The 24,358-nt window shown below is 38.2% G+C and overlaps 2 protein-coding genes across 3 annotated transcripts in view; both read left to right on the plus strand.

The window, feature by feature from the left end:
• Positions 1 to 117: 117 nt before the first annotated feature.
• Positions 118 to 4,940, plus strand: LOC127969751 (mediator of RNA polymerase II transcription subunit 6). Its single transcript, XM_052571840.1, has 9 exons — positions 118 to 448; positions 1,380 to 1,491; positions 1,790 to 1,949; positions 2,146 to 2,237; positions 3,543 to 3,625; positions 3,712 to 3,820; positions 3,940 to 4,055; positions 4,147 to 4,174; positions 4,532 to 4,940. Exons 2-9 carry the CDS (start codon positions 1,470 to 1,472, stop codon positions 4,684 to 4,686), a joined length of 765 nt encoding a protein of 254 aa, XP_052427800.1. The 5' UTR covers positions 118 to 448; positions 1,380 to 1,469; the 3' UTR covers positions 4,687 to 4,940.
• An 850-nt stretch (positions 4,941 to 5,790) lies between these two features.
• The window catches only part of LOC127969749 (pecanex-like protein 1), a 30,999-nt gene continuing 12,431 nt past the window's right edge, over positions 5,791 to 24,358 (plus strand). The window contains exons 1-15 of one of the 2 annotated variants that reach the window (XM_052571837.1): positions 5,791 to 6,058; positions 8,014 to 8,228; positions 9,420 to 9,525; positions 10,457 to 10,490; positions 11,146 to 11,214; positions 12,483 to 14,108; positions 16,339 to 16,468; positions 18,417 to 18,610; positions 19,578 to 19,671; positions 20,428 to 20,485; positions 21,925 to 22,172; positions 22,253 to 22,406; positions 22,489 to 22,521; positions 23,241 to 23,412; positions 23,633 to 23,743. In XM_052571837.1, coding sequence (XP_052427797.1) covers positions 5,906 to 6,058; positions 8,014 to 8,228; positions 9,420 to 9,525; positions 10,457 to 10,490; positions 11,146 to 11,214; positions 12,483 to 14,108; positions 16,339 to 16,468; positions 18,417 to 18,610; positions 19,578 to 19,671; positions 20,428 to 20,485; positions 21,925 to 22,172; positions 22,253 to 22,406; positions 22,489 to 22,521; positions 23,241 to 23,412; positions 23,633 to 23,743 — 3,397 coding nt within the window. In that variant the 5' untranslated portion in view covers positions 5,791 to 5,905. The remainder of the gene's footprint in view (positions 6,059 to 8,013; positions 8,229 to 9,419; positions 9,526 to 10,456; positions 10,491 to 11,145; positions 11,215 to 12,482; positions 14,109 to 16,338; positions 16,469 to 18,416; positions 18,611 to 19,577; positions 19,672 to 20,427; positions 20,486 to 21,924; positions 22,173 to 22,252; positions 22,407 to 22,488; positions 22,522 to 23,240; positions 23,413 to 23,632; positions 23,744 to 24,358) is intronic. The other variant, XM_052571838.1, reaches the window with a different exon arrangement.

Below are 24,358 nucleotides of genomic sequence, written 5' to 3' on the forward strand. Positions count from 1 at the left end.
ATAGTTCACCCCCCCCCCCCCCCCCCAAAAAAAAAAAAATGTTATTAATTACACAAATAAGATATTTTTTTGATTAAGTCTGAGAGCTCTCTGACCCTTTCATATACAGGAGTGCAACTGAAATGTTCCCAGGCACAGAAACATATAAGGACATAATTAAAATAGCCTGTGGCATCAGTGGTTTTGAACAACATGAGGGTGAGTAATTATTGACAGAATTTTTATTTTTGGGTGAACTAACCCTTTTAAGATTAGTGGCATTTGAGCTTGACTGGCTTTGGGGTTGTGGAGTATGACTGTGGCTCATGTATATGTGGAATGTAATAGACCTTTTCTGGAATTTTTATGGGTTTAATCCTGTTTTTGCTCTGCAGGCATTATGGTGTTTTCCGCTGCACTACACTCATAGGATATTCTGGAAGAATTCTGCCTGCAGGGAGTCTTTTGGGTATTTGTCCCATCTGATGAATTCTTCTGTAGTGACAATGTTCCAGCCAATATAGTTTTAATTATGTCCAGAGGCATCTTGCCTAATTCTTGCTTTCGTGGCCATGTTGAATATAGCCTTTATTATTAAGAATTCAATTATTTTTGTCTTAACTGAACTCCTTTAAAATCTAAAATGTTGTGCATCATTGTGTGTGTATGACTGAACACTTGTAAACATAGCAAGACTGATCTAAGATCTTAGTGAGATCTCAAGGGCTACTTGCTTACTTGCATAACATAACCTTGATGTTAAGTGTCATAAGAATTTGCCTATTTTATGCATGTATGCATGTATGTATAATATATATCAAATGTGTGTGTGTATTACAAACATTATTAAATAAACTATCCCATGATGTATGATTTAATGTTCTGCACAATGGAGATATAATAATACAGCTTATTAAATAGGATTTGCTTCAATAATTTATAAGCAAACTATTTTTAGCAGCAAATCAAACAAGTATTGATTGATAAATTAAACTAAAAAGAAAGAATAAAGCACACACAAAAATCTGATGTTCCTCAGTATAGGTATTTCATAAGGAGCAGCAAGCATTTTCAGCACTGAATTTTAACCATGAAACGAAATAGAAAGGCATTTTAATTCATAATTTTTATTTATTTATTTATTCATTTATTTATAAATTTATTTTTACCTTTTATTGTTTTGTTTTTTTTATTGCTGAAAATAAGAACATACAAGACAGTACAAAATGCAAAATATCAACATTTGTGACACTTGAAAGACAACATTCTGCCAGAAATTTCTATACAAATAAGAAACATTATATTTGGGCATTTTGACTTTGGGCAAATCATACTTTCACAATTGCAAATTCTCGGATTGTAAACTGTTTGTGTTTGTGTGTGTGTTTGGTCGTTTTAAGGGTTTCTTTTGACTACAATAGAGTAATTAAAAGGAAGTGTCATAGAGCGGCGACAATTATTGTGTCATCAGCCTGCGTCAGAGTGCGAAGATGGCGTCGGTGGATTTAAGAGGTAGTTTGTTGGTTTCTCGAAATAATTAACAGATAGTTTATTTTATTTGACAAATTTATTCCTAAGAAATCCCATTTGCCATCAATGGAATGCCGTGTACGAAATGTAAAATAGTTTAACAGAATGCTGTCTTTCTCTGGCAAACATAACCAGTCTGCTCTTTAGCATTTTCGCTTTAGTTTGTTGTTGGAGGCGCGCAGTATAAGCTGAAATTTCTCCGATATATTTTATTCTTTTTATTTTCCTTGACGTAAATATTCTCATTCATGTTTTATTTTTTTTGTTTTGTTTTTAACAGAAAATTTGCTGGGCATCTCGTGGGTGGACAGTGGCTGGGTGCCCATCCTGAACCCCAGCAATGTACTGGAGTATTTCTCTGAGAGGAGCAACCCCTTCTATGATCGCACCTGCAACAACGAGGTGGTCAAAATGCAGAGATTAACCTTGGATCACCTCAAGTAAGAACTGCACTATGTCATTAAAACGGTGTTATACATGGTAAACTCTTAGTCATCTCGGTTATGTTTTGTTATGCATGCATTATACATTAATGTGTGTTTATTTTACTGCCACTACTGATTGTTCTATTTCCTATTTAATTAAAACAGGTAGAGCTGTGTTGTTTGTGTCTAATTGTGTTTTCTATCTGTGTAGTCAGATGGTGGGTGTGGAATATATTTTGCTTCATGCTCAGGAGCCGATTCTGTACATCATCAGAAAACAGCAGAGACAGTCACCAACACAAGGTGAGTTTCTCCGCTGCTGTGCATTTTATCCTGTGCTGGTCAGATTCTTCTTTCTGTGTTGGCATTTTTGCTTTTAATACGTAATTTAAGAATATTGTTAGCTTGGTGTATGCAGTGTATTTTCAGATGATGTTTTTTTTATTTTTGTATCAGTTGCAATGTTGACAGTTGTAATCCAGGCCAAGTATAGTAAAATAATACTTGCTGACAATGTGGAAAATGACAATGTTTGTTTGATACAGTTACAAAACTATTTAACGAGTACATCTTGTTGTTGTTGTTAGGGTTGATGATGATGATAAATGTATTATATTTAACTGATTTATCTTTCTAAATCTTCAGTGTCAATGTGATGTGGACTGAGACACTCTCTTATACTAAACATTTTTGAGTCCTTTTTAAAGTCCTGGTACAAATCAATGTATATATTTTTGTTCTGTTTAGGATGGACACTGTAAAGGTTCAAGCTCTTAATTTTGCTTTTAATGTGCACCAGAATAACAAAAAGGACAGTGATACAATTTCAAAACATTTTAAACATAGGATGTTGTTGCAGTATATTTGAAAACTCATTCTATATGTGTTTGCTTAAAGACTTTGTGTTTTGCATACTGGCGTTAAAACTCTCAGGTTACCTAAATATATTTTACTATAAAAACAATAATCATTTTGCTTTGAATTTACATTATTTTTTCATTTACATTTATTTTACAGGGAAGTGGTATTACAAAAGTAATGCCTTAGGCATTTTTAACATTTAACAGATTAATAGCTTCTACTAATCACTAATGCAACCAGTTTTGATCTGTGTGGCTGCTGTGCTTACACATTACATCTTTGTCCCCCTTGTTCTGCAGTTACTCTGTGTTCATTTATATTGAGAGATTGAACTGCAAGAGAATTTTATGTGACAGAAGTTGTTTCAGAGGTTGTTACATTTTATTATTACATATTATAATTATTATTATTAGTAATAGTAGTAGTATTTTTTTTTTTTACAATACTATTTTTGAATTCTGAAATACCGGGCCTCATTTATAAAACTCATTTGCGCAAAATTTTGCATCAAGTTTGTTTTTCTAAATCCCACCGTTTGCACAGGAAGTGGCGTATGCCTCTTTCAGGGCTGTTTTTGTGCATACGTAACGGTTATAAATGAAGCCCCAGGAATGTTCTTTATCATAATAAATGCTGTCCATTTTGCTGACTTTACATTCTACATGCTGACATTAAATTTCTTTGCAGAAAAAAAAAAATTAAAATCTTTTTGTATGCTCTGTTTCCCTTGCTGCTCTCTTCCTGCAGTGATCCCTCTTGCTGACTACTATATCATAGCTGGAGTGGTGTATCAAGCGCCTGACCTAGGATCAGTCATCAGTTCCAGAGTGGTGGGTTTATAACCCTAGAATAATAATCTCTCTTAAGTCTTTTATTTCAATGAAAATTAAATTTAGTTTGTTTTGATGTGTCCTAGCTCTCAGCAGTTCATGGGATTCAGTCTGCATTTGATGAGGCAATGTCTTTCTGCAGATACCACCCATCCAAAGGGTACTGGTGGCACTTTAAAGACCAGGAGGAGAGAGGTGAGAACACACACACACACACACACACACACAGCAGCAGCAGCAGGAAGCATCTCTCAAAAAATACAACTGTACCTGTCAGAAGTGCTAAAATAGTGTTGTACATGTGTTATTTATAGAAAGGGTAAAGCCTAAATCTAAGCGGAAAGAGGAGCCGAGTTCTTTGTTCCAAAGGCAGAGAGTTGACACACTGCTACTGGATCTGCGCAATAAATTTCCCCCAACTTTCTATCAGGTATTGCTAATATACTCTAAACAGGTTTCCGAATGTTGTTTTTATTAGAGCAAAATATTCAATTTAAATCCTCATTTTATGTTTATTTCAGCCCAAACCAGGAGAGAAGCCTGTCCCAGGTATGCAAATACTTGACTCACTCTCATCTTATCACACGTTACTGATGAAAATTAGTCTGATTTGCTGTAGATGGTGTAGATTATGCCCAATGGACAAGGCATTTATTGTTTAAAATGATGTCTCTACATCATACTTGCATTTAAAAATATGTGAGTGTAATAACATCTGTAATTCATATATTTGAAAAAGCAGCATAATATAGTATTGTTTACATGTGGTTTGATTTAAGACCAACTATCAGTTGGAAAGTGTAACTGATTAAATGCTCTCATCACTAATACAGAAGAAAATAAAAGCTTTGTATACATTAGAAGTATGCTGCACTCAGTGAATAAGCTCTCACTCTCTGTTCATAGTGGAGGTAAAGAAAGAACCAGAAGTGCCGGTTGAGACAGTGAAGCCTCCAGAAGAGCGAGAGATGAAACCTGCAGCCCCTCCTGGCCCACCTCGGCCAGCTCCACAATCTACACCCAACAAACCACCTCCTGAGAAGCGTGCACGCCTGCAGTGACACACATGCTGGACAGCCACAAACAACTTTGATGTTGCAGGACTTCTGTGGATATTTCTGTGCACCAGCTAACCAAGGGTTGGCTGTTACGGTTATTGTATATAAATGCAGTTTCTTCATAATTTAATAGTTTTTGTAATAAGGGAGCTGAAATGTCTCTGTATTTCATCTTAATGTCATTTTCTATGTTTCAGTGTTGCTTTATTGTAGTATTATGCCATTCCATCACAGTAAAAATACACTGTTTTTCAAAACTTGTACAGTCTTTTTCTGATCAAAAATGTTTAGGTATGTCCTTTGTTAGTAATTCAATAACTTCATAATGATTAACGTAGATTGGAAAGTGGTCTGCAAATGTGACTCTGGACCACAAAACCAGTCATTAGTAGAATGGATATATTTGTAGCAATAGCCATCAATACACTGCATGGGTCAAAAATAATAGATTTTTCTTTTATACCGAAAAATTATTAGGATATAAAGTAAACAATATCATGTTCCATGAAGATATATTGTACTATATATTTCCTACCTTAAATATGTTAACTTAATATTTGATTAGTAACATGCATTGCTAAGAAATTCTTTTTTGACAACTTTAAAGGTGATTTTCTCATTTTTATATCTGAATATTGCACCCTCAGATTCCCGGGTTTCAAATAGTTGAATCTCCGCCAAATATTGTCCTATCTTGACATACCATACGTCAAAAATAATTAAAAGAATAAACGACCCTGAAGTGATTGGTTTTGTGGTCCAGGGTCACAAATAGAGATGCTACAGTGCGCAGCGCCCTCTTGTGTTCAGATGGGTGGCGCATCTTTTGCACTGCTGCGTGAATGTGAACAGCGCTCTTTTTTAGTGCTCCAAAACCTACAGTCTATGTCTAAAACATTTTTTTCGTGTACCAAGCAAACGACTAAGTGGACCTGGAGATGGATTTGTTTAATTATACTTGGTGTAAAAAATAAATAAATAAAAAAAAATCACAGTATTGCCCCAGATGTTTTTGTTCGCGCGGTGGCGCTGCAGAATTACTCGCATCCGTAGCACGCACAGCGCCACTCTCTGCGCGAGCAACCGGGTGCGCGCAGAGCACGATGGGACGGGAAGCGCAGCGCTGGAGGACCACAGAGAAGAAGATGGCTGCGACGGGGCTCGACGGGCCAGCGCTGTACCTCCTGCTCCGAGACGGATAGAGAGGGGATAGGGGGCAAATATGGGGTCGCAGACCCTCCAGATTCTGCGGCAGGGCGTATGGGCGTCGGTAACGGGAGGATGGTACTATGACCCCCACCAGAACACCTTCGTGAACGCACTTCACCTTTACCTGTGGCTGCTGCTGCTCTGCCTCCCGTTCACGCTCTACATGGTGAGAGATGCAGCCGTCGGTTTCCTCTTGTCTTCATCCTTCAGTCGTTATCAGCCCATCTTTTCTCTGTCTTTCTTCATACTTTACCCATCTGTCCATCCCCCTCTCTCTATCATCCTTGTTCTTCCAGCTCATCTCTGTATTTCCAGTAACGTTACGTTACACAGAGGCTATATATCTCTTCCCTATTCCTTTTCATCTCTCTCACGGTGTTTCCGTGGTCATGGAAAACCTAGAAATATCAGTGAATTTTAAAACTGGGATTTCCAGACCTGGAAATGTCACGGAAATACATATTCTGTGTATTTTTTTCTGGGTTATGCTCAGCTTTGTGATGTTGCGTTACGCTGGTGCTCTGCGGTCGGTTTGTTTAAACCACTCAGTGTGTTGTGTTCTGGTTTAGGGAGCATTTGTTTTGGTTTTGTCTGGGGTTTATTAAGCGGAGTTTGGTATTTCAGACCTGCTGTCATGAGGTTTGGTCTGGGTTTAGTCTCTGTCTGCTGTAAAGGAATAACGTTAGTTCAGCCTAACGTGAATATTCTGTCATAATTTGCTCACCCTTATGTCCTTCAGAATCTGTATGAACATATTTTGAAGAATATTGAAAGAAAGAAGAAAGTTTTTCTTGGAAAAAACCCAACCCATTGTGGCTTTGTTCATAACATATCATCAGCTCATTTTTAATATGTTTTCCAGCCACCGAAGTGTAGTACTCTCAACTCTGTTTGCTACGTTTTACCATATGTAAACTTATTCTACATTTTATTCCAAACTCATTGCAGAAAATGCAGGGAAAAAATGACAGATTTCAACTTTTTCATAATGACTCTTGTGCAAAAAAAAAAAAAATTCTCTCTTCACCCTAAAGTCTTATACTCCCGTTTGCATGATGTGTATTATTTTTAAAACCATGTTTGTTCTGTGGTTGAAGTATCAGGACTATCTATGTGTTAGCATTTTTAACGTCCTGCACAGGTCCATGCATCTAGGTTCTGCTTAAATACTCCGTTACCTTTCAACCACAGCTAAACAATATAATGTAAAGACCCACAGCAGCGCTCTGATCACTATATATCAATAAGCTGATATATATGTGTTTTTTGTGAATGAATATTGATGAATATTGGACTGGGTGAGTGTCCGATATGGAGAGCTGTTTTAGGGCAGTTATGGTGTTGGGTGGCTGTGCTAGAGACACAGATGTCCGTTCAGTGCCAGGCTGTTTTTAGCTTCTGCCTTCTGGTTGCGACTGAAATATTGTTGCCTCTTTTCATAACCCTGTAACTCTGTATAACACGGTCCAATATCGGTGTATGATATTTACAACAGAGGGATGTTAATAGGCTGGCGAATGTGAGCATATCCTAATATCACACCCCCAATGCTTCAGTTTGCTTGAATGTCAACATTTGAAATACATTGGCTTGTTTTAATTCCTTGATGGGGAAAAAATGATAGATCAGTAATAAATCTAAAGATTGTGCAGTGCACAAATATTCAGAAGGTTTTTCGTGTTTTTGAAATAAGTCTTTTATGGTCACCAAAGCTGCATTTTATAAAGGAAAAGCTGTAATATCGTGAAATATTTATACTAATGTAAACAAATGTTTTCTATGTTAAAACATTTTCAAATGTAATTTATTTCTGTCTGGAAAAGCTCATTTTTCAAGCAGCCACTACTTCAAAAATCAAAATCCTTCTAATACACTCAGATTTTCTTTATTTTTTATAGGATTATTTGATGAATACAGAAGAACATTATTTTATACAAATAAAAGATTTACATATATATTTTCTTAACATTAACCGCTTTACACTATTGTCACTGCTACCTTTGTTGAATAAAAGTGATATTTTCTTTAAACAAACGTCACGTATAATAGCTCAAAACCACAACAACTGCTTGTTTCCTATTCATTTAAAATCTCTTGCTGTGTTTCTCTCTTTCTCCGTAGGCCTTGCCCCCCACGATGGTGATTGTGGGTATGTACTGCGGGGTGATAGCAGGTATGTTTGCGCTGCTGAAGGCCGTGAATTATCGCCTGCACACTGCGCTGGATGCGGGGGAGGTGGTGGAGCTGCGGGGCAAAGGGAGCGAGGGACGGGGCCAGGGGGCAGAGCGCCAACGTGAGGGTACCGGCACCCAGCAGGATGACTCAAACAGGCCTGGGTAAGAATCATGGTTTACTTATAAGCCATAACAAAATGTTGTCGCTGCACAGTAAGCAGATCTGCTTTAGCAAGATCCCATGTTGTGAATCATCTCAGGGTTTACGTCCTCTCAAGAAACATTCTGATTCTGTTCAGGAAAGTAATAATTCTTTTGAATCTTTTTGGGAAAACTTTTGAGACTTCACAGGAAAGATTCTGCTCAGAAAGGTTGTAGTTTAGCGCAGTAAAGTTTTGATTAAAGGCACAGTGCTGTTGCTCAGCGGTAGGGATGTTTCTGAGAACTAATCTGCTGTCATGCTAGATCCATTCGTCGCCCACTGAGAGAGAGAGAAAGGGAGGAGGGACGGGGCGAGTGAATTAGTAGAACTGAAATAGAGCCTTATAAACCAACACACACAGGCTTGCGCTCTTGGTCATTCACGGTCTGCAAACTATCAGAGGTGAAATAATTGCTAGGTTGCATGTTTCCTACGAGAGCAAGCATTGCTGACCGAGTCAGAACACATTAAACAAAGTAACTCAAATCATGGATAAAGCATCTTAGCAAAGGTTTTCTCTTTAAAAACCTTTATCAGATATTTTCATGCATTAGAAAAGAACATGTAGCTTATGTTCTTGCATCCTTTTCTAAAAGAGAAACAGATTTAAGAGCCTCTTAAAGTGATTATAAACACACATCTGGAGGGGCATTCTTGATTGTCCAGGTCTGTACATAGTAAGACGGCTCTAATTAAGAAAATAAATTTCTGCTCCGGGCCCTTGATATGAAGAGCTCATGAGTTCCTAATTTTTCCAGAGCCACAAATACGTCCTGAACTAAATAAACAAACTGCCTCTAGCGGCACCAAATGGAGGGGCAAAAATAATGAAATAAATGGATGCTGGTTTCTTGCTGTGGGATTACCTTTTACCGCTACATTTTATCCTTTGGGGGGCCAAGCAGAATAAACCTCCTAAAAATATTAAAAATAGTATAATCTCCCAAAAAGTGAAGGGAGGAGGGGTGGATCTCTGCCTAGTGGTTGACAGACATTAGATAGAGAGATGCTAGAAATGATCTCCTCTCTGCCGTTTCCTGAGCGGCTGTGCAAGTTTGATCATAAATTACATTGTTAACTCTCTGGAGCCCTTGGGCCTGTTCCTCTGTTAGAGTTGCTAGGTAACTAACCTTTTGTGTTTGTGTACGCAGGGATCCAGGGGGTGGAATAGAGATGTCTGATTTTGCACGGGAGGAGACGCCACCGGTCGACTGCAGTTCACGGAACTCTTACGTAGGAATGGACTCGAACCATCAGGTGTGTTTGCTTTTTGTGTGCATTTTTTAAGCACTTTATCACCTGATTTGATTAATTAATCAATTTCCTGAGATGTAATATAGTTCACAGAAATTCATTTCCACTGCAATTTGCCAGTGCCACCAAAGCCAAAAATGTTTTTTGAAGTCACAACTCTCACGTTAACATGTGGACAAGCTACAAATGTTATCATAATTTCTAATGTAAAAATAATACTTATTTGCTTTATAATTAGATAATAAAAAGACTGAAATAATTGTTTTGTGATTATGAAAAAGACCTCTGTGATAGTTACCTTGAATTTTTTTAATCTTATGTTCCGGAACATCTAAAATTACCAATGAGAACATTTATTAGAAACTGTATTATGTTCACTGTAACCAGAGTTAGGTGTAATTCCTATGTAATTAATTACTGTAATTTAATTTAAAGTAAATTATTCTTAATTTTTCTGTAATTTTAATGCAGTATTTATTTATTTATTATTATTATTTTATTATTTTTTTTGCAGTACTGCGCTGATTATGTGGTCAAATTTGTGAATACTAGTGTTTTTAGCTATTGGTGTTATTTGCTAGATGAAGCTGTCCTGGTTTAGAGTCTTTGTCTGTTTGAAAGCAACCCTTCAGTCAGAATCTCTGCCTTTCGCTGCAGTTTAATTGGTGAAACCTCAGGGGTGTTATGTTCTGGCTTATTGTACTGCTTGTCCCAGACTGTCTGTCTGTGTGTTGGGTCAGAAAAATCATAGAGCAGAATCTCAAGCTTAAAATCATGTCAATTAGTTATATCATGTGATTAAATGACTGTGATGTGTTTTTGAGCAAGTCTACTAAATTAGTAACAGTGATGGGAAGGTACAAACGTCATAATCTCATGTAAATGACTCATCAGAGCTGTTTCATTGATCTTATCCATCTCTCTCTCCCTACAGATAACATCCCATGGAGGATCAGTCTCAACCAAACGTGAGACAGAAATGTTGTTTTTAATCTTTTGACAGTATTCATATCTGGTAACCGAAAAAAAGGAATAGTTAAAAATTGAAAAATCTGTCATTATTTACTCAAGAATCTCAATGTCTCTTGATCAATCATTATTGATTGTCTCTCCGTGTGTGTGTGTGTGTGTGTGTGTGTGTGTGTGTGTGTATATATATATATATATATATATATATATATATATATATATATATATATATATATATATATATATACACACACACACACATGCGCGCACACACACACACACACCCACTTATAGTAACCCTGTAGTCTAAATTGACAGCAGCAGGAACATTACGAGGTGTTCTTAAGTGTTCACTATAAGTTGTATGACTTTTTTTGAGTTGTTAAAAACTCAAAGGGCACTGTGTTGTGAACCAGGTTTACCATAGCTATAAATAGAAGTGTTTGGGATCAAAGAGAAGAGGTTTTCTGCAGACAGCAGCGATATGTCAGAAGACCTGCAGTACTGCGGTGCGGGCACAGGCCAGGTCAGGGATGTGTTTGAATAAAGTTGCAAAACTGAGCAGGAGAGCGAGAGTGAGAGGGCGGATGTATTAGGTTAATGAATAAGTTATAAAACTTGACCTTCTCTGTCTCTCTCTCTGTCTGTTTGCAGGGGCAGGTGTTGGAAAGGCTCCTGATGACATCAGTTTGAGTTTGGCTCAGAGTTGCAGTCAAGAGCAAGGTGTGAATCTTAATTAACATCAGCTATAGAATAATGCAATGCAAATTAGTCTCCTTTCACCCAATTTTGTCATTATTTACCGTCCCTCATGTAATTCTAAATGTTTGAAGTTATTTTTTCAATGCAACATCCAGACATGATGTATGTTAAATATTTTTCTTTTAGGATAGATTTCAAAGATAATACCATCAGGATTCAGTTTTTCAATGGCAATGAAAATTTTTAATTTATGAGTCATACATGCAAGGAAACGTCTTTGTGTCCTTGTGAGATTTGGTCGGTTAGGTTCGTATTCTTACTGATTGCAGTTTTTATTCAACTGTTAAGTGTTTCATAAAAGCTGAAAACCTATAATATAGAGCTGAAACTTCTCTAAGATGAAAATGGATGTCTCTCCAAACCTACTGTTTGTGATCAGAATAAAAGCGTTTTGTGAATAATAAGATGACACAGAGAGGTAACGTGGGCTCAGACTTTCTAAAGCACATAATTAAAAGACCTTATGGACAGTGGTTTTTGGATAGTGTGCAGAATGGATTCTTGGTAATGGAGTTGTAACTGATTTTGGCAGAGGACTGTATCGGTTCTTAACACTGCATTAGTGCTCAAGAAACTGTGTCTTTATTATGGATGTACATAACTATATTTAGACTTGACCCTGATTTATTTAAGCATTCATACATGTTTTTGTGTTGTGTATTTATCTAACACAATTACATTTGCAAAGATGCAAGCTTTGCTTCTGAATGCCCAAACAAAAAATTGTTAACCCAGCAAGTCTACATTCACAATGAAATTCTAAACTGCAATATGTAACTTATATATCCAACTGGAAACTGTGCAATATGTAAACAATATGATTTACACACCAAATCCATAAACTCCTGCACAATATGCATATTTTTTAATTGTTTGTTACAGATACCTGCACCTTACTACAATTTTGACTTGATATTTATGTGATTTATGTTCACCACTTTCTCTGATCTGCTGTCAATCCTGCAATCAATCACACAAGCGTGTTGCTTGACTCCCATAGGAATTAATTGAAAGTGCCCACTCGCCTGCTCTTGCTCTGAGCCAATGTAAACACATTATAATTGACTTAAGTGAAAAAGGCAAAGTCACAATGAAGAACAAATCATTTGATTTTTATTACATAACACGGTCAGATAAATAAATTGCAGTAAGACCTGGATTGCCCATTTTTGACACCAAGTCGTTGTCATTTTCTTACACTTTTTAAAAATATTTCTCTCACCTTCTAGATTTGATGTCAGACCAAAAGATGTTCTGCCTCGTCTCCAATGACTCTTTTGCCTCCATGCAGCCATCAACCTCATTGGCTCAGGACCTTTATGGCTCCACCCCTCACCCTTTTAGTCAGTCCCTGTCCTCTTGTGACACCGAAATTACTGCCCATCTTTCCACCCACTCACAGTCTTTCCGGAAAGAGTCATCTCGACCTCGGAGATTGCCTCGCACCTCAAGTTCTGCGGGATCTGCTTTTCCAGATCCTTCTCTGCCCGAGTTCAGCCTGTACCCTCCACCCCGTCGGGGAGGACTGGATCCTGTCTGTGAAATGGAGGCCTCCAGGTCACAGAGGGCGACAGAGAGCTCAGAGCAGCCAGACTCTGGGATTCCCAGCACTTCAGGAACAGAGTGTCACAGATATCATCCAAAGGAACGCAGCAGGATATCACAGTCTTTCTCCCGGGAAATAGGGGAAGGAGATTGTGCTGGGGAAGGGGGATCTGGGTTGTATCAATTGGAGACTGTACAAGGGGGTCGGGAAAGAAAAGGTGGACAGAGTGCTGAAAGTTTGCGGAGTTTAAGTACACGCAGTAGCGGCTCCACTGAGACCTACTGCAGTGGGACAGACCGGGATACCAACAGTACTTTGAGTAGCCTGCACAGTGAACAGACCAGCTCCACGCACGTAGAGAGCCTGCTGTCGCTGTCTGGGGATGAGAAGGTAAATGCGGGACATGCTGACCTGCGTAACTCTAATGTGGCCTCGGGGGAGGCTAATAAAAACCCCCATGCCAATGAACTTTCTACCAAATTGCCCATTGGCGATGCTCCCAAACCCGTGAACTCAGACGGCCAACAGGGGGAGGGAACTGTGGAGGCGGCATCAAGGACTAGCGTAGATGTCTCAGCTGGTTTGTCCCACCAGCACCAGGAGGCAGAACTAGACGAAAGGCTGCCCAAGACAGGCAATCTCGTTCACCGGGCTGCCTCCTCATCCGCTGCCAGCCGTAGTGGTCGGCGACGAAACGGTAAGCAGCGAGCAAGTAGTTTTGACGCCAGCAGACACCGGGAATACATTTGCGGACGTGGCATGGCAAAGCCTCGCTCTGCGGTGTTCATGAAAGGAGAGGAAGACTCCAGTGATCAGAGCGAACTTAGTTGTGCCTCCAGCCTACACTCCACCCACCAGCTCAGCACAGACTCCTCATCCAGCACACCCCACTTCTGCCCCTCTCCCGGGGATCGTCGTGGCCCTTCTCAACGGGCCAAAGCAAACGATGCGCAAACCTACGGTCAGAAGGACAAAGAAAAGGAACGGGGGAAAGACAAAGAGAAGGGCAAGCGCAAAGTTTGGCGACGCACTCCGAGTACAGGCAGCGCCAAAACTCATGCCCGGGTCTTGAGCCTGGACAGCAGCACTACTGCTTGCCTTAATGACCCCCACCATTTGGGGGCACCAGCAAGTTCCAGACTCCTTACCACCTCAAAGTCGGACCTAGAGGCAAAAGAGGGGGAGGTGTTGGATGCGGCATCACTGCTGGGAAGAGCCTCTCAGATTGAGTCAGTGACCCGGTCGAGAAACAGTCTGCCTTGCCCTATTTCTCTTAGTCACACACAAGACGCAACCACAGGATCTCGAGGTGAGCACACAGTAATGCGATTTTGTATATGCACTTATTAGCTAAGGGCTGGGAGATGATTGAAGCAATAAATAATTCTGTCATTATTTGCTCACCCTCAAGTCTTTCTAAACCTGAGTATTTGCTTCCATGAACCACAAGGAGAAGCTTATCAGGATGTTAATGCTGCTCTTTTCTATACATTTGAAAAGAATAGTGACCTGGGGCTGTCAAAGTCCAAAAATGATAAAAAGCTTTATAAAATACCCAAGCTATGAGACCGTTTTGTGTCAGGAACGGAGTTGCATTCAAAATCACATTGTAACAAAAGGTAACTCGGATCATTTCATTCATGGTGTGACATACATTGAGTAAATATCAACAAAGAAAAATTGTAGGATGGGGACTTGGTTCAATCAATTGGTTGTTGATTGCATGGTGGCAGATTTGAATTCAAGCTTGCAGTTAGGTTGTAATGAGGGGCGATGTTTTAGTGGACTGAATGATTGGAGAAGTCTGACACCAGAGAGTCCAGAGATGTTTTAATGGAAGATTGAGTTATGATATTTTCATAAGAAATTACAAGGTAAATAAATAAAATGCATTTCGTGTCACCATGTCATTATTCTCTTTCAAATCTCCTTGATGTTTGTATAAATATGGCATGACAAGATGTGCCGTGGCAGGTTTAACATAAGGGTGAGTAAATGATGACCGCATTTTGATATATATCTGAGTGAAATATCCCTGTAAGTAGTGATCTCCTCCTGAGATCAGTCTGAAGTGTTAGACATCTGAGGTCTGCAGCAGGTCAGATGGATGTTTTTCAGCAGAATGTAGCTCGTCAGATAAACAAGCTTTGCTCAGAAGCTAGTAGATGTACATTTAGTGTGTTTTACAACTGCAGCTGTGACCCCAAAAGACACAGACTTCCAAAGAATTACTGAAGTCTTATTTGAGGTTTTTTGAGTCTATATATGGAAGATCTGCAGGGTTTGTTCTTTCCTCTGGTCAACAGTGATCATGCAGTGCTTGTGTGAAAGTGAATTGCAGTGTGAATGTGGATTCAGTAATGATAAGTGAATGAAAATTGGTCCCCTTAATTTCAGATTTAAACAGCCCTTTTCTCCATCTGTTTCTGTTTGGAAGCACAGAATGTGATGTATAGAGACGTGTGTGATGTGCTGTGTGTATGATATCTTTTCTTCTGTGTTTGTGCTAATATTTAGAGGGTTTGAAATTTTAGAACTGTACATTTCTGATGTGTGATGCACCATTAACTGGATCATGTTTGGGGGAGAACTGTCTAATGTTCATTGTCATGTTTCTGTTATCTTCTCTTAAACTCAAAAATTAATTGGTCTGAACATAGAAAAAGCATTGTTCTAGAGTAAACCATTCTGTCTCTGTTTAAAGCCCTTTTAGTCCAACATGAGACTGTTTAGAATGTTTTATTGTAGTAATAAAGTTTTACTTTCAGTGATAAGTCATCAGAAAAGTCAAAGTTCATCCGCAGTGGGAGTGCTGCAGTTAAAAGTCCATGTATAAAACTGCTTGAATAGGCAATGTGATTAGGCAATGCTGGATGTAGAAAGATGATAAAGAAGGTTTAGTTTATATTATGTGTTTATCACTGACAGTTTAGTTGGAAACACATTACCCTGAATTGTACTTTATTCTTTTAATCACAATTAGTTGTATGCAATTTCCTAAGTATGTTTCTTTAAATTGTTGTCTTTTTTGCCTGCACCATGTCCAGAAAAACTTTGCTATATGTTTAATATTTAAAAATGTATGTAATTAAATACAATTAATTACAAATAAATTAAAATATTCAAAAAAATAGATACATATATACTGTATACAATATTACTTATATTTATTTTCTTATAATAAAATGTTACATTTATAAAATTTTTTACATACATTTATTATATTTTTAATACCTTTTTTATATATATACATATAATTGTATATGTACATAAAAAATGAAAAAAATATTTGACATAATAAATTAATGTAAATATTTTAATATTGCAAATCTAATTCTTGAGCCTAAGATTTATTTATTTATGCCATGTGGTATTAAATAACATGGGTCAGCATCAGGCACTTTGCATTTGTGTTTAATGATTCTTGTGTCTACTCTGGTCTGGCATGCAGCATTGCATGTTGCTAGTTCAATGAAAGCTAATTTTTTGGTGGCTCCCCTACTGATGGACTCCCTCCTGCCTTTCTCTTCTTATGGCAGCCCCAGGGAACGATGACACAGTCACATTTCGCCGAGAGCGTAGCACGTTTCGTCGTCAAGCGGTGCGTAGACGGCACAATGCAGGAAGTAACTCCACCCCCCCCACTTCTCTCATCGGATCCCCGCTCAGGTACGACTCACCCGGGGAGAAATTGGCTGGCTACAGAACACCAGCTTTGACTCACCTGTCCTGATGTCCACTTAATTATTCTCTTCAGCACATTTCATATTCCTTTATCTTTTGCTTAAACACCTTTAACTGTCATTTCCAGACTTCTCTGGTGCATTGCATGAAATCTAATCTTTAATTTGCTTGCTGCCCTTTTCTTACTACTGTACAGACCTTTAACCCATCCTCAGAGAAGCCAAAGCTGATCTTTTTCTGACCAGTGTGCTGGTACAGAAAGCCAGCATTCTTTCATGTAACCTTTTCCATGCAATTCAAGTCTTATTTTTATTAATGCAGGAGTTGTTTCAGTATTTCTGTTTGTTTTTTCCCAGTATAATTTTTTTTAGTCTTTCATGTGCTTTCATTTTTTTTATCCTGTTCTGATGAACCACGTCACAAGGTGTCTAACTTTACCCTCACACACTTACACATGCTGCTTTTGGAGTCTCTCTCTTCTACTGTATCCTGGAGATTTACGGTCACTGCATCCTTCTCTCACATACTAAATCTTTCCATAACCCCCAGACACAGGCATCCTTGCCATCATAGATGGCTTGAGATGAAGAGAGCAATTGAGTGCTTTGTTTCATCATCAGGCCCGGGACATGTCTGACTCTCTTGAAGTATCACAATGCTTTTATTTAACTAACTCACAGGCTTTGTTCAGACAGGCAGCAAAAAAACGAATTTATTTAGCATATCCAAATAATTTTGTTTAGTTGTTTTTTTGGCCAACATGCAAAAACTACATTTAACAGACCTGATCCCAACAAAATCCACACACTACCATTTAAAAGTTTAGGGTCAGAAAGATTTTTAAAGAAATTAATAACTTTATTCAGCAAAGATGAAGTCTTTAAAGACTTTAACAGTTGTCTTATTTATCAAAGAATCCAAACCAGCATACTAAAATGACTGTGGCATTTATTTTCTATCGAATAGTGAATGAGCAAGTAAGTGTATGTTTCACACACAATATCCAAATGAATGTGTAAACTCAGTGATGCCTCTAATGCTTATATTGCACTGATGAGTTCAGCAGTTCTCCCATCATCCCTTTCCAAAATGACAGTCAGCAACTCTCTTATTTCACTTGTTTTGCTGATGCTTATTTCATTTCTATGGCAACTTATGTAGATATTTGGAATGTGCCAAACAACATTTTCAAAACTGACTAGTCGGTTGGTTGCCTGAGTGACCAGTCAGTTAATAAACAACAAATAAAAATTCCAGATTTTGGCTCTTGCAAGTTTAGATAAAAAATTGATTTTTGTGCATTGTGAACAAAGCCATCTATTATCCCTCACTCTGTTTCTTCCTGGTGATCTTCTGTTTGCACACACACACCTCAAAATTCGCTCTTGCTTTTTCTGGCAATGAAATCAGAATACTCATCCTCTTCTCTTCCCGTTCAGCAGCCCTCTCATTTTACACTTCCTCTCAGTTCTCATAACGCTTCCAGAACTCCTTTCCTCTGTCTATCACCACCATCTGTCTGTTTTTCTCTCTAAAATGTGACCTTGCACTTCCTTCCTTGTTCTGTTTTTGTCTGCCTTGTCTTCATATACACAAACACACACACTCTTACTCTTACTTTATAGATGGGCACAAGTATTTAAACATTGAGTTCTTTTTTTTTACCTTCCAAAACATTTCACAGATCAAAACTTACAAACGTATTTTGGAATTAAATTTTGAGAAGTCTTAATGTGACTCTTATTACAAAGTGTTATATGGTATCATAATATATATATATATATATATATATATATATATATATATATATATATATATATATATATATATATATATATATATATATATATATATATATATATATATATATATATATCCCTGTGTCCCACATTTAAAGTTTGTCATACCGAATCATGTATTTCTGCTCCTCCAGTCTGCAGGAAGCTCTGAGTCAGGTATCTCAAGCTTCAGGGTCACAGGTCAGAGGTCAGCCATCCCGTACGCCGTCTCAGGTGACGGTATTGAGCACTAGCACCTCCCTGCTGGTCAGGAATGGAAGTGCGCAGCTGGAGGGCTGTCTGGATAAGGTGTCTACTGTGGGCGTGGCCAGCCTGCAGGATGACTTTGGTATGCACTGTAAAATTGCCTGTCTGTCACATCATCTTGTTATCATCACACCTGCCTGTTATATTTAATTTGCATCCTGTGTGTCTCATATTTGCACGTTGTCTGTCAGACTATTTGTCACGCTTGCATGCTGTATCTTATCACATTCCATTTGCATGTCATATTCAGTCAATGCATGAATATTCAGTCAGTGTGCATGTGTAGGTTTTCATCATATTGACAAGTTGTATTGGCTGTGGGATTTAATCATTATTTATCGGTTTACTGATTTTTCTGCATCTATTTGTGTGTTTGGAATTACACTGATTACACTGATAATCATGATCTTGTATCAGATTTTGCATGCATGTAAATGTGACGTGGTCTTTCTTTGGTCAGTCAAACTCTTCCCTGGTGGTCTAGAGGTATTGATGCACTCCCACTGCTGCAGTTAAGGTTTGCTTCTAATCTGGGAGCATGCTTGCTTATTTCCTCTCGTGATTAACAAGGCATCTATAGGTCTATAAATATCTCTTGTTTTTAAATAGGCAAAAACAAAACAATTACGATATAGTAGGTTTTATGAGCTTATGAGGCTAAAATGTAAAATAAAGCAAAATGCATCTGTAGACAAAGGATACTTTAGGTCTTGTTGACAAATGGTATTAACTTCATTGAAGATTCATTCCATAAACTCATGTAATTTTGTTAATGGGCTAAAATTTTAACAAGTGTTTCTGAATTTGGTTTTATTTGGTCAGATTACTAAATGTTTTGGACACAATTTAGACCTGTCCTGCATTTAGTGTTTTCCACTTGTGATCAGATCACATAATGGAAACGATAACAATTAATATTATAAATTTTTTAACTCCTGTATTGGGGGTCAGTGTCCTGTCTGTGGCAAAGGCTTAATTGCCACACTAATATGACCCTATGTGATGTCTGCTATGTGACCCCTGACCCCTTGTTTGTTTGTGTGACTCAGGGAAGCTGACCCCACCTCTCTATGAGGTCGGAGGATGTGACATGTCCCTGGTGAACTTTGAACCTGCAACCAGACGAGCATCTAACAACCTCTGGTGAGTTACAGCCAGTATTGTTAATGTGATACTAAAATTATTAATATTTAGATTTATTTATAGGGGTGCGTATCTAGTTATTTAGTGTATTTAGTTATGCGTATCTCTTCAGTAAAGCCAGTTCTCTAATCAGCGGTTAATTCCATCAGGTGCGTGATTTCACATTGAGCAGCTGTTAGTACACAGAGCCATTTTTAACTGAGAAGATGTGCAAATCCACTTCATTTTCAGCATTTATTTGCACATCTTCTCAGTTAACAGCTGCTCTATGTGAAATCACGCACCTGATGGAATTTACCGTTGATTAGAGAACCGGCTTTACTGACGAGATGTGCATTAACGATCGGCTGATCGTGATCGGCTCACCCCTATTTATTTTTTAATTTATCATTTTTATTTAGAAAGTTCACATTTTAGTTTTAGGTAAACTTGTAGTAATATTGTGTTTTGTCATTTTCATTTTAAATACGTCTATATAGTTTGTATCAATTCATATTTCAGTTTTAGTCATTTCAGTATATAAAGCTGAACTAAAAGCTTTGGTGACTAGCTAAAGTAAAATAAAATATAAATGGAAATTGGAACAATTTTTTTATTTTATTACAGTAAACATTTATTTTATTTCAAGTGAAATGTTTTCTGAATGGTTTTAGATTTAGTTTTAGTTTACTATAATACAGCACAGTGTACAAAACAACTAGAACCCATAATCCTTTCTTGAATATCTCAGAGCTAACAAAGTATTTTTCTCTGCAGGGAAACAGACTCCCACCTCTCCAGTTCTACCTCAGTTCGTTTTTACCCTCATGACCTGGTGAGAGCTACTGAACACACACACACACACTGAATTTTTTCTTTATGCAAACACTCAGAGATGTAATTCAGCCACAGACTATGAGAAAATACATTGACATTAGGGGTGTAACGATACGCGTATTCGTATTGAACCGTTCGGTACGACGCTTTCGGTTCGGTACGCGGTACGCATTATGTATACCGAACGGTTCGTTGGAGTAATTAATTATATTTGGAAAAAAAAAAAAAAAAAGAGAGAGATAGAAATATAATGATATGCGTTCAACAAGGTAGCCCAATAACCCAAACAACGTAACAGGCAACGCCCCTGACACTCCCGAAGAAGAAAAAAACACCATCTTATATATTTATGTTAGGCTACTCAGCAGGCGCTCGCTCACTCAGTACGCACTGAAGGCTCGTTGCAAAATAGCCAATGCGTTTAACAGACTAGAAATGAGAAGATCCCCCAATAACCAACAGGTCTGGTGTTTGGGTGCACTTTGGATTCCCTTTAAGCTATAATGGTGATGGCAAGAGAGTGGTGGATAAAAAAACAACGGTATGTCGCATCTGCAACATGACAGGGTACACCAGCGGGAATACAAAAAAAAAAAAAAAAAAAAAAAAACACCAGCGGGAATATCTGGGATATATGCGTCAGTACTATCTGGGAAAAGACGAAAAAAAGGAGAAACATGCACGCAGCAAACTATCCCTGCAGCATTTAGACACTATAGCTTACAGGGAATCCAACCCAAACACCAGACCTGTTGGTTATTTTAGGATCTTATATTTCTGGTCTGTTAAATGCATTAGACATTTTGCAACGAGCCTTCAGCGCGTGCTGAGTGAGCGAGCGCCTTAGGGGCCGTTCACATATCGCTCCTAAAAACGCGTGGAAAACGCTAAGCACGTCTTTCTCCTCCTTTCCAAAGCACTCGGGCAGAAGCGCTCATGAGGCGTCTGTCTTTGCTAAGCAACAATGACGTGCTCTCTCCATGAGACGCGGAAATTTCAGCGAAGGATAAATGGATTTGCAGCTCTAAAAATCGCTTGCAGTAGCTCTGCTACTAAATTTATTTCAAAATTGCAATCCATATACAACTATGATCAGCTGTTCCTTCATCTTGGCTGAGCTCTCAACCTTGTTACGGGAAAGGATGAAGCTGATTGGTTGGTTCTTGTCACATGACCCGCGGTGCGCTTGCGGCATTCTGAAAAGTTGAGATGTTTTTACATTTTGCTGTATCTAAAACGTATCGAACCGAACCGAACCGAACCGTGACATCAGTGTATCGTATCGAACCGAACCGTGAATTTTGTGAACCGTTACACCCCTAATTGACATACAGTATAAGATTATGAATTGCAAACAATAGTGCTTGTGTGAGAAGCAGCACAGTTGAGACAATGAGCTCAGTGTGTGTGTGTGTGTGTAAACTCACCCTGGCTTAGTTCTCCTTTCCTCAGATGCGTCTGAATCGTTTGCTGTCCATGGACCCAGAGCTGTTGGAACAGCACGATGTGGACGGGAGTCCTGACCTTCAGGAGGCGCCACACCGCTCGCAGGACTCCACACATAATCACACACACTCACACACGCATCCTCACAAAATCAAGCAGTACTACCGCCTCTGGCTGCTGCCGTACTTGTGGGTCGGGATGCACTTTGACAGACTCACACTACTTGCCCTCTTCGACAGGTACACACAAACACACACATTAATGTGAATTACTGATGTGTCTCAGCTCATATACTGATACATGTCTGTGTGTTATTCAGGAACCGAGAGGTTCTGGAGAATGTGCTCTCAGTGGCTCTGGCGGTTCTTGTGGCCTTCCTAGGTTCTGTGCTGCTAGTTAATGGATTCTTCACTGACATTTGGGTCTTTCAGTTCTGCCTCGTTATTGCCAGTTGCCAGTACTCATTGCTGAAGGTGAGATTTGCACGTTTTTCAAATACACACCAATTTAACGAAACATTTTTATTGAACATTTGTCTTTCTGTTCTTCAATCAGAGTGTCCAACCTGACTCTTCATCACCCCGACATGTGAGTAAAACTCATTCAAAAACAGTAACACACTAAATAACAATGAGCTAAAAGCAAGTGAATTAGTGCTGGAAAAATGATTGTGTTAATTTCGGTGATTAAAGGGATGGTTTACCCAAAAATGAAAGTCATTCTGTTGTCTGTACGTGTTGTTCCAAACACGTATTAAATTCTTTCTTCTGCTGAACACAAAAGATGATGTTTTGTATAATATTGGTATCCAAGCACAACCGTTTTCAACTCTGAAAATTATAAATATGATTCTTGAGCACCAAATCATCATATTAGAATGATTTCTGAAGGATCATGTGACTTTGAAGACTGGAGTAATGGCTGAAGGAGATTAGGCTTTGCCGTCACACAAAATTAAGTTACCTTTTAAAATATATTAAAGTAGAATAAAGTTAGATTTTAAATTGTCGTAATATTTCACAGTAATAATTATTTTTTTTCTGTTTATTGTTGATCAAGTAAATGCAGCCTTGATGAGCAAAATAGACTTCTTTCAAATGCATTTCAGTCATGCTGCCCCCAGCACTTATTCCTATTCATGATTATACATGTTATTAAATTAAAAGCACCTAACATGATAAAATGCAATTAATTGCTAATTACTTTTTGTTGAATATAAAAACAACAACATTTAAAGTTAAATGACAGATTGGGGATCTTAGTTATGATGCAATGTTTTTCTCTGCCTTCTGTACGTGTTTGTTTAGGGTCATAATCGAATCATCGCTTACAGCAGGCCTGTGTATTTCTGTCTGTGCTGTGGGCTGATTTGGCTGTTGCACTATGGGAGTGTAAACAGCAGCTCCACTGCAGTGTCTCTGTATGGAGTCACTCTCACCAGCTCTGTCCTGCTGTCTCAGGCACGCAATCTCCTCATTGGTAAGCGCTGGTACATACGAGGACATAAATTCCCAGATGAATATGTAGCAGTAATTGTTTTGCTCTTTTATTGAAATCAGCATGCTGTACGATTTTTCTCAGCATTCCTATAAAAGTGGAAAGACATTTCAGAGGAGAGTACAGAGAAAATCCTGCTGATGTGATGAGGCTTAAGCACTCAAGCTTTACATTCTCTCTCTCTCTCTCTCTCTCTCTCCAGTTTTCACCCTGTGCTTTCCCATCATCTTCTTCATTGGGCTGCTTCCTCAGATTAACACTTTCGTCATGTACCTGCTTGAGCAACTTGACATTCATGTCTTCGGAGGAAATGGTAAAACATATGCACACTTTTACATTAGGACTGGGAAAAATAAGCATATGCATTGTGATTGTTTCTGAAATTATTCCTTTTAATTTTATCAAATTATTAATTATCGCAATTAATGACTTTTGATTTAATAATGTATTAATATAAACTTTAGATTAATGAATGCTTTTAAGTAATTTGTATTATTATTTTGCCTTAATGTTGACAAATAGAACCTTATTGTAAATTTCAGATAAAGGGACAGTTCACCCAAAAATGAAAATTCTGTCATTAATTACTTATCCTCATGTCGTTCTAAATCTGTAAGATGTTAATTCATCTTCAGATCACAAATGAACATATTTTTGATGAAATCCGAGAGCTCTCTGACTCTCCATAGACAGCATGGGAACTAACACGGTCAAGACACAGAAAGGAAGCTAGGACATATTTAAAAAAATTCCATGTGACATCAGTGCTTCAATTGTAATTTTATAAAGTTATGAGAATACTTTTTGTGCACAAAGAAAACAAAAATAAGGACTTCTCTTCATGGCTCGTGGTACTCTCGTGAATGGTGGCGGACTGACCTGGAAAAGAAAAAATCATTGAATAAAGTTTTTATTTTTGTTTTCGTTG

The sequence above is a fragment of the Carassius gibelio genome, chromosome B13 (genome assembly GCF_023724105.1).
Source record: "Carassius gibelio isolate Cgi1373 ecotype wild population from Czech Republic chromosome B13, carGib1.2-hapl.c, whole genome shotgun sequence".
NCBI classification, from domain to species: domain Eukaryota; kingdom Metazoa; phylum Chordata; class Actinopteri; order Cypriniformes; family Cyprinidae; genus Carassius; species Carassius gibelio.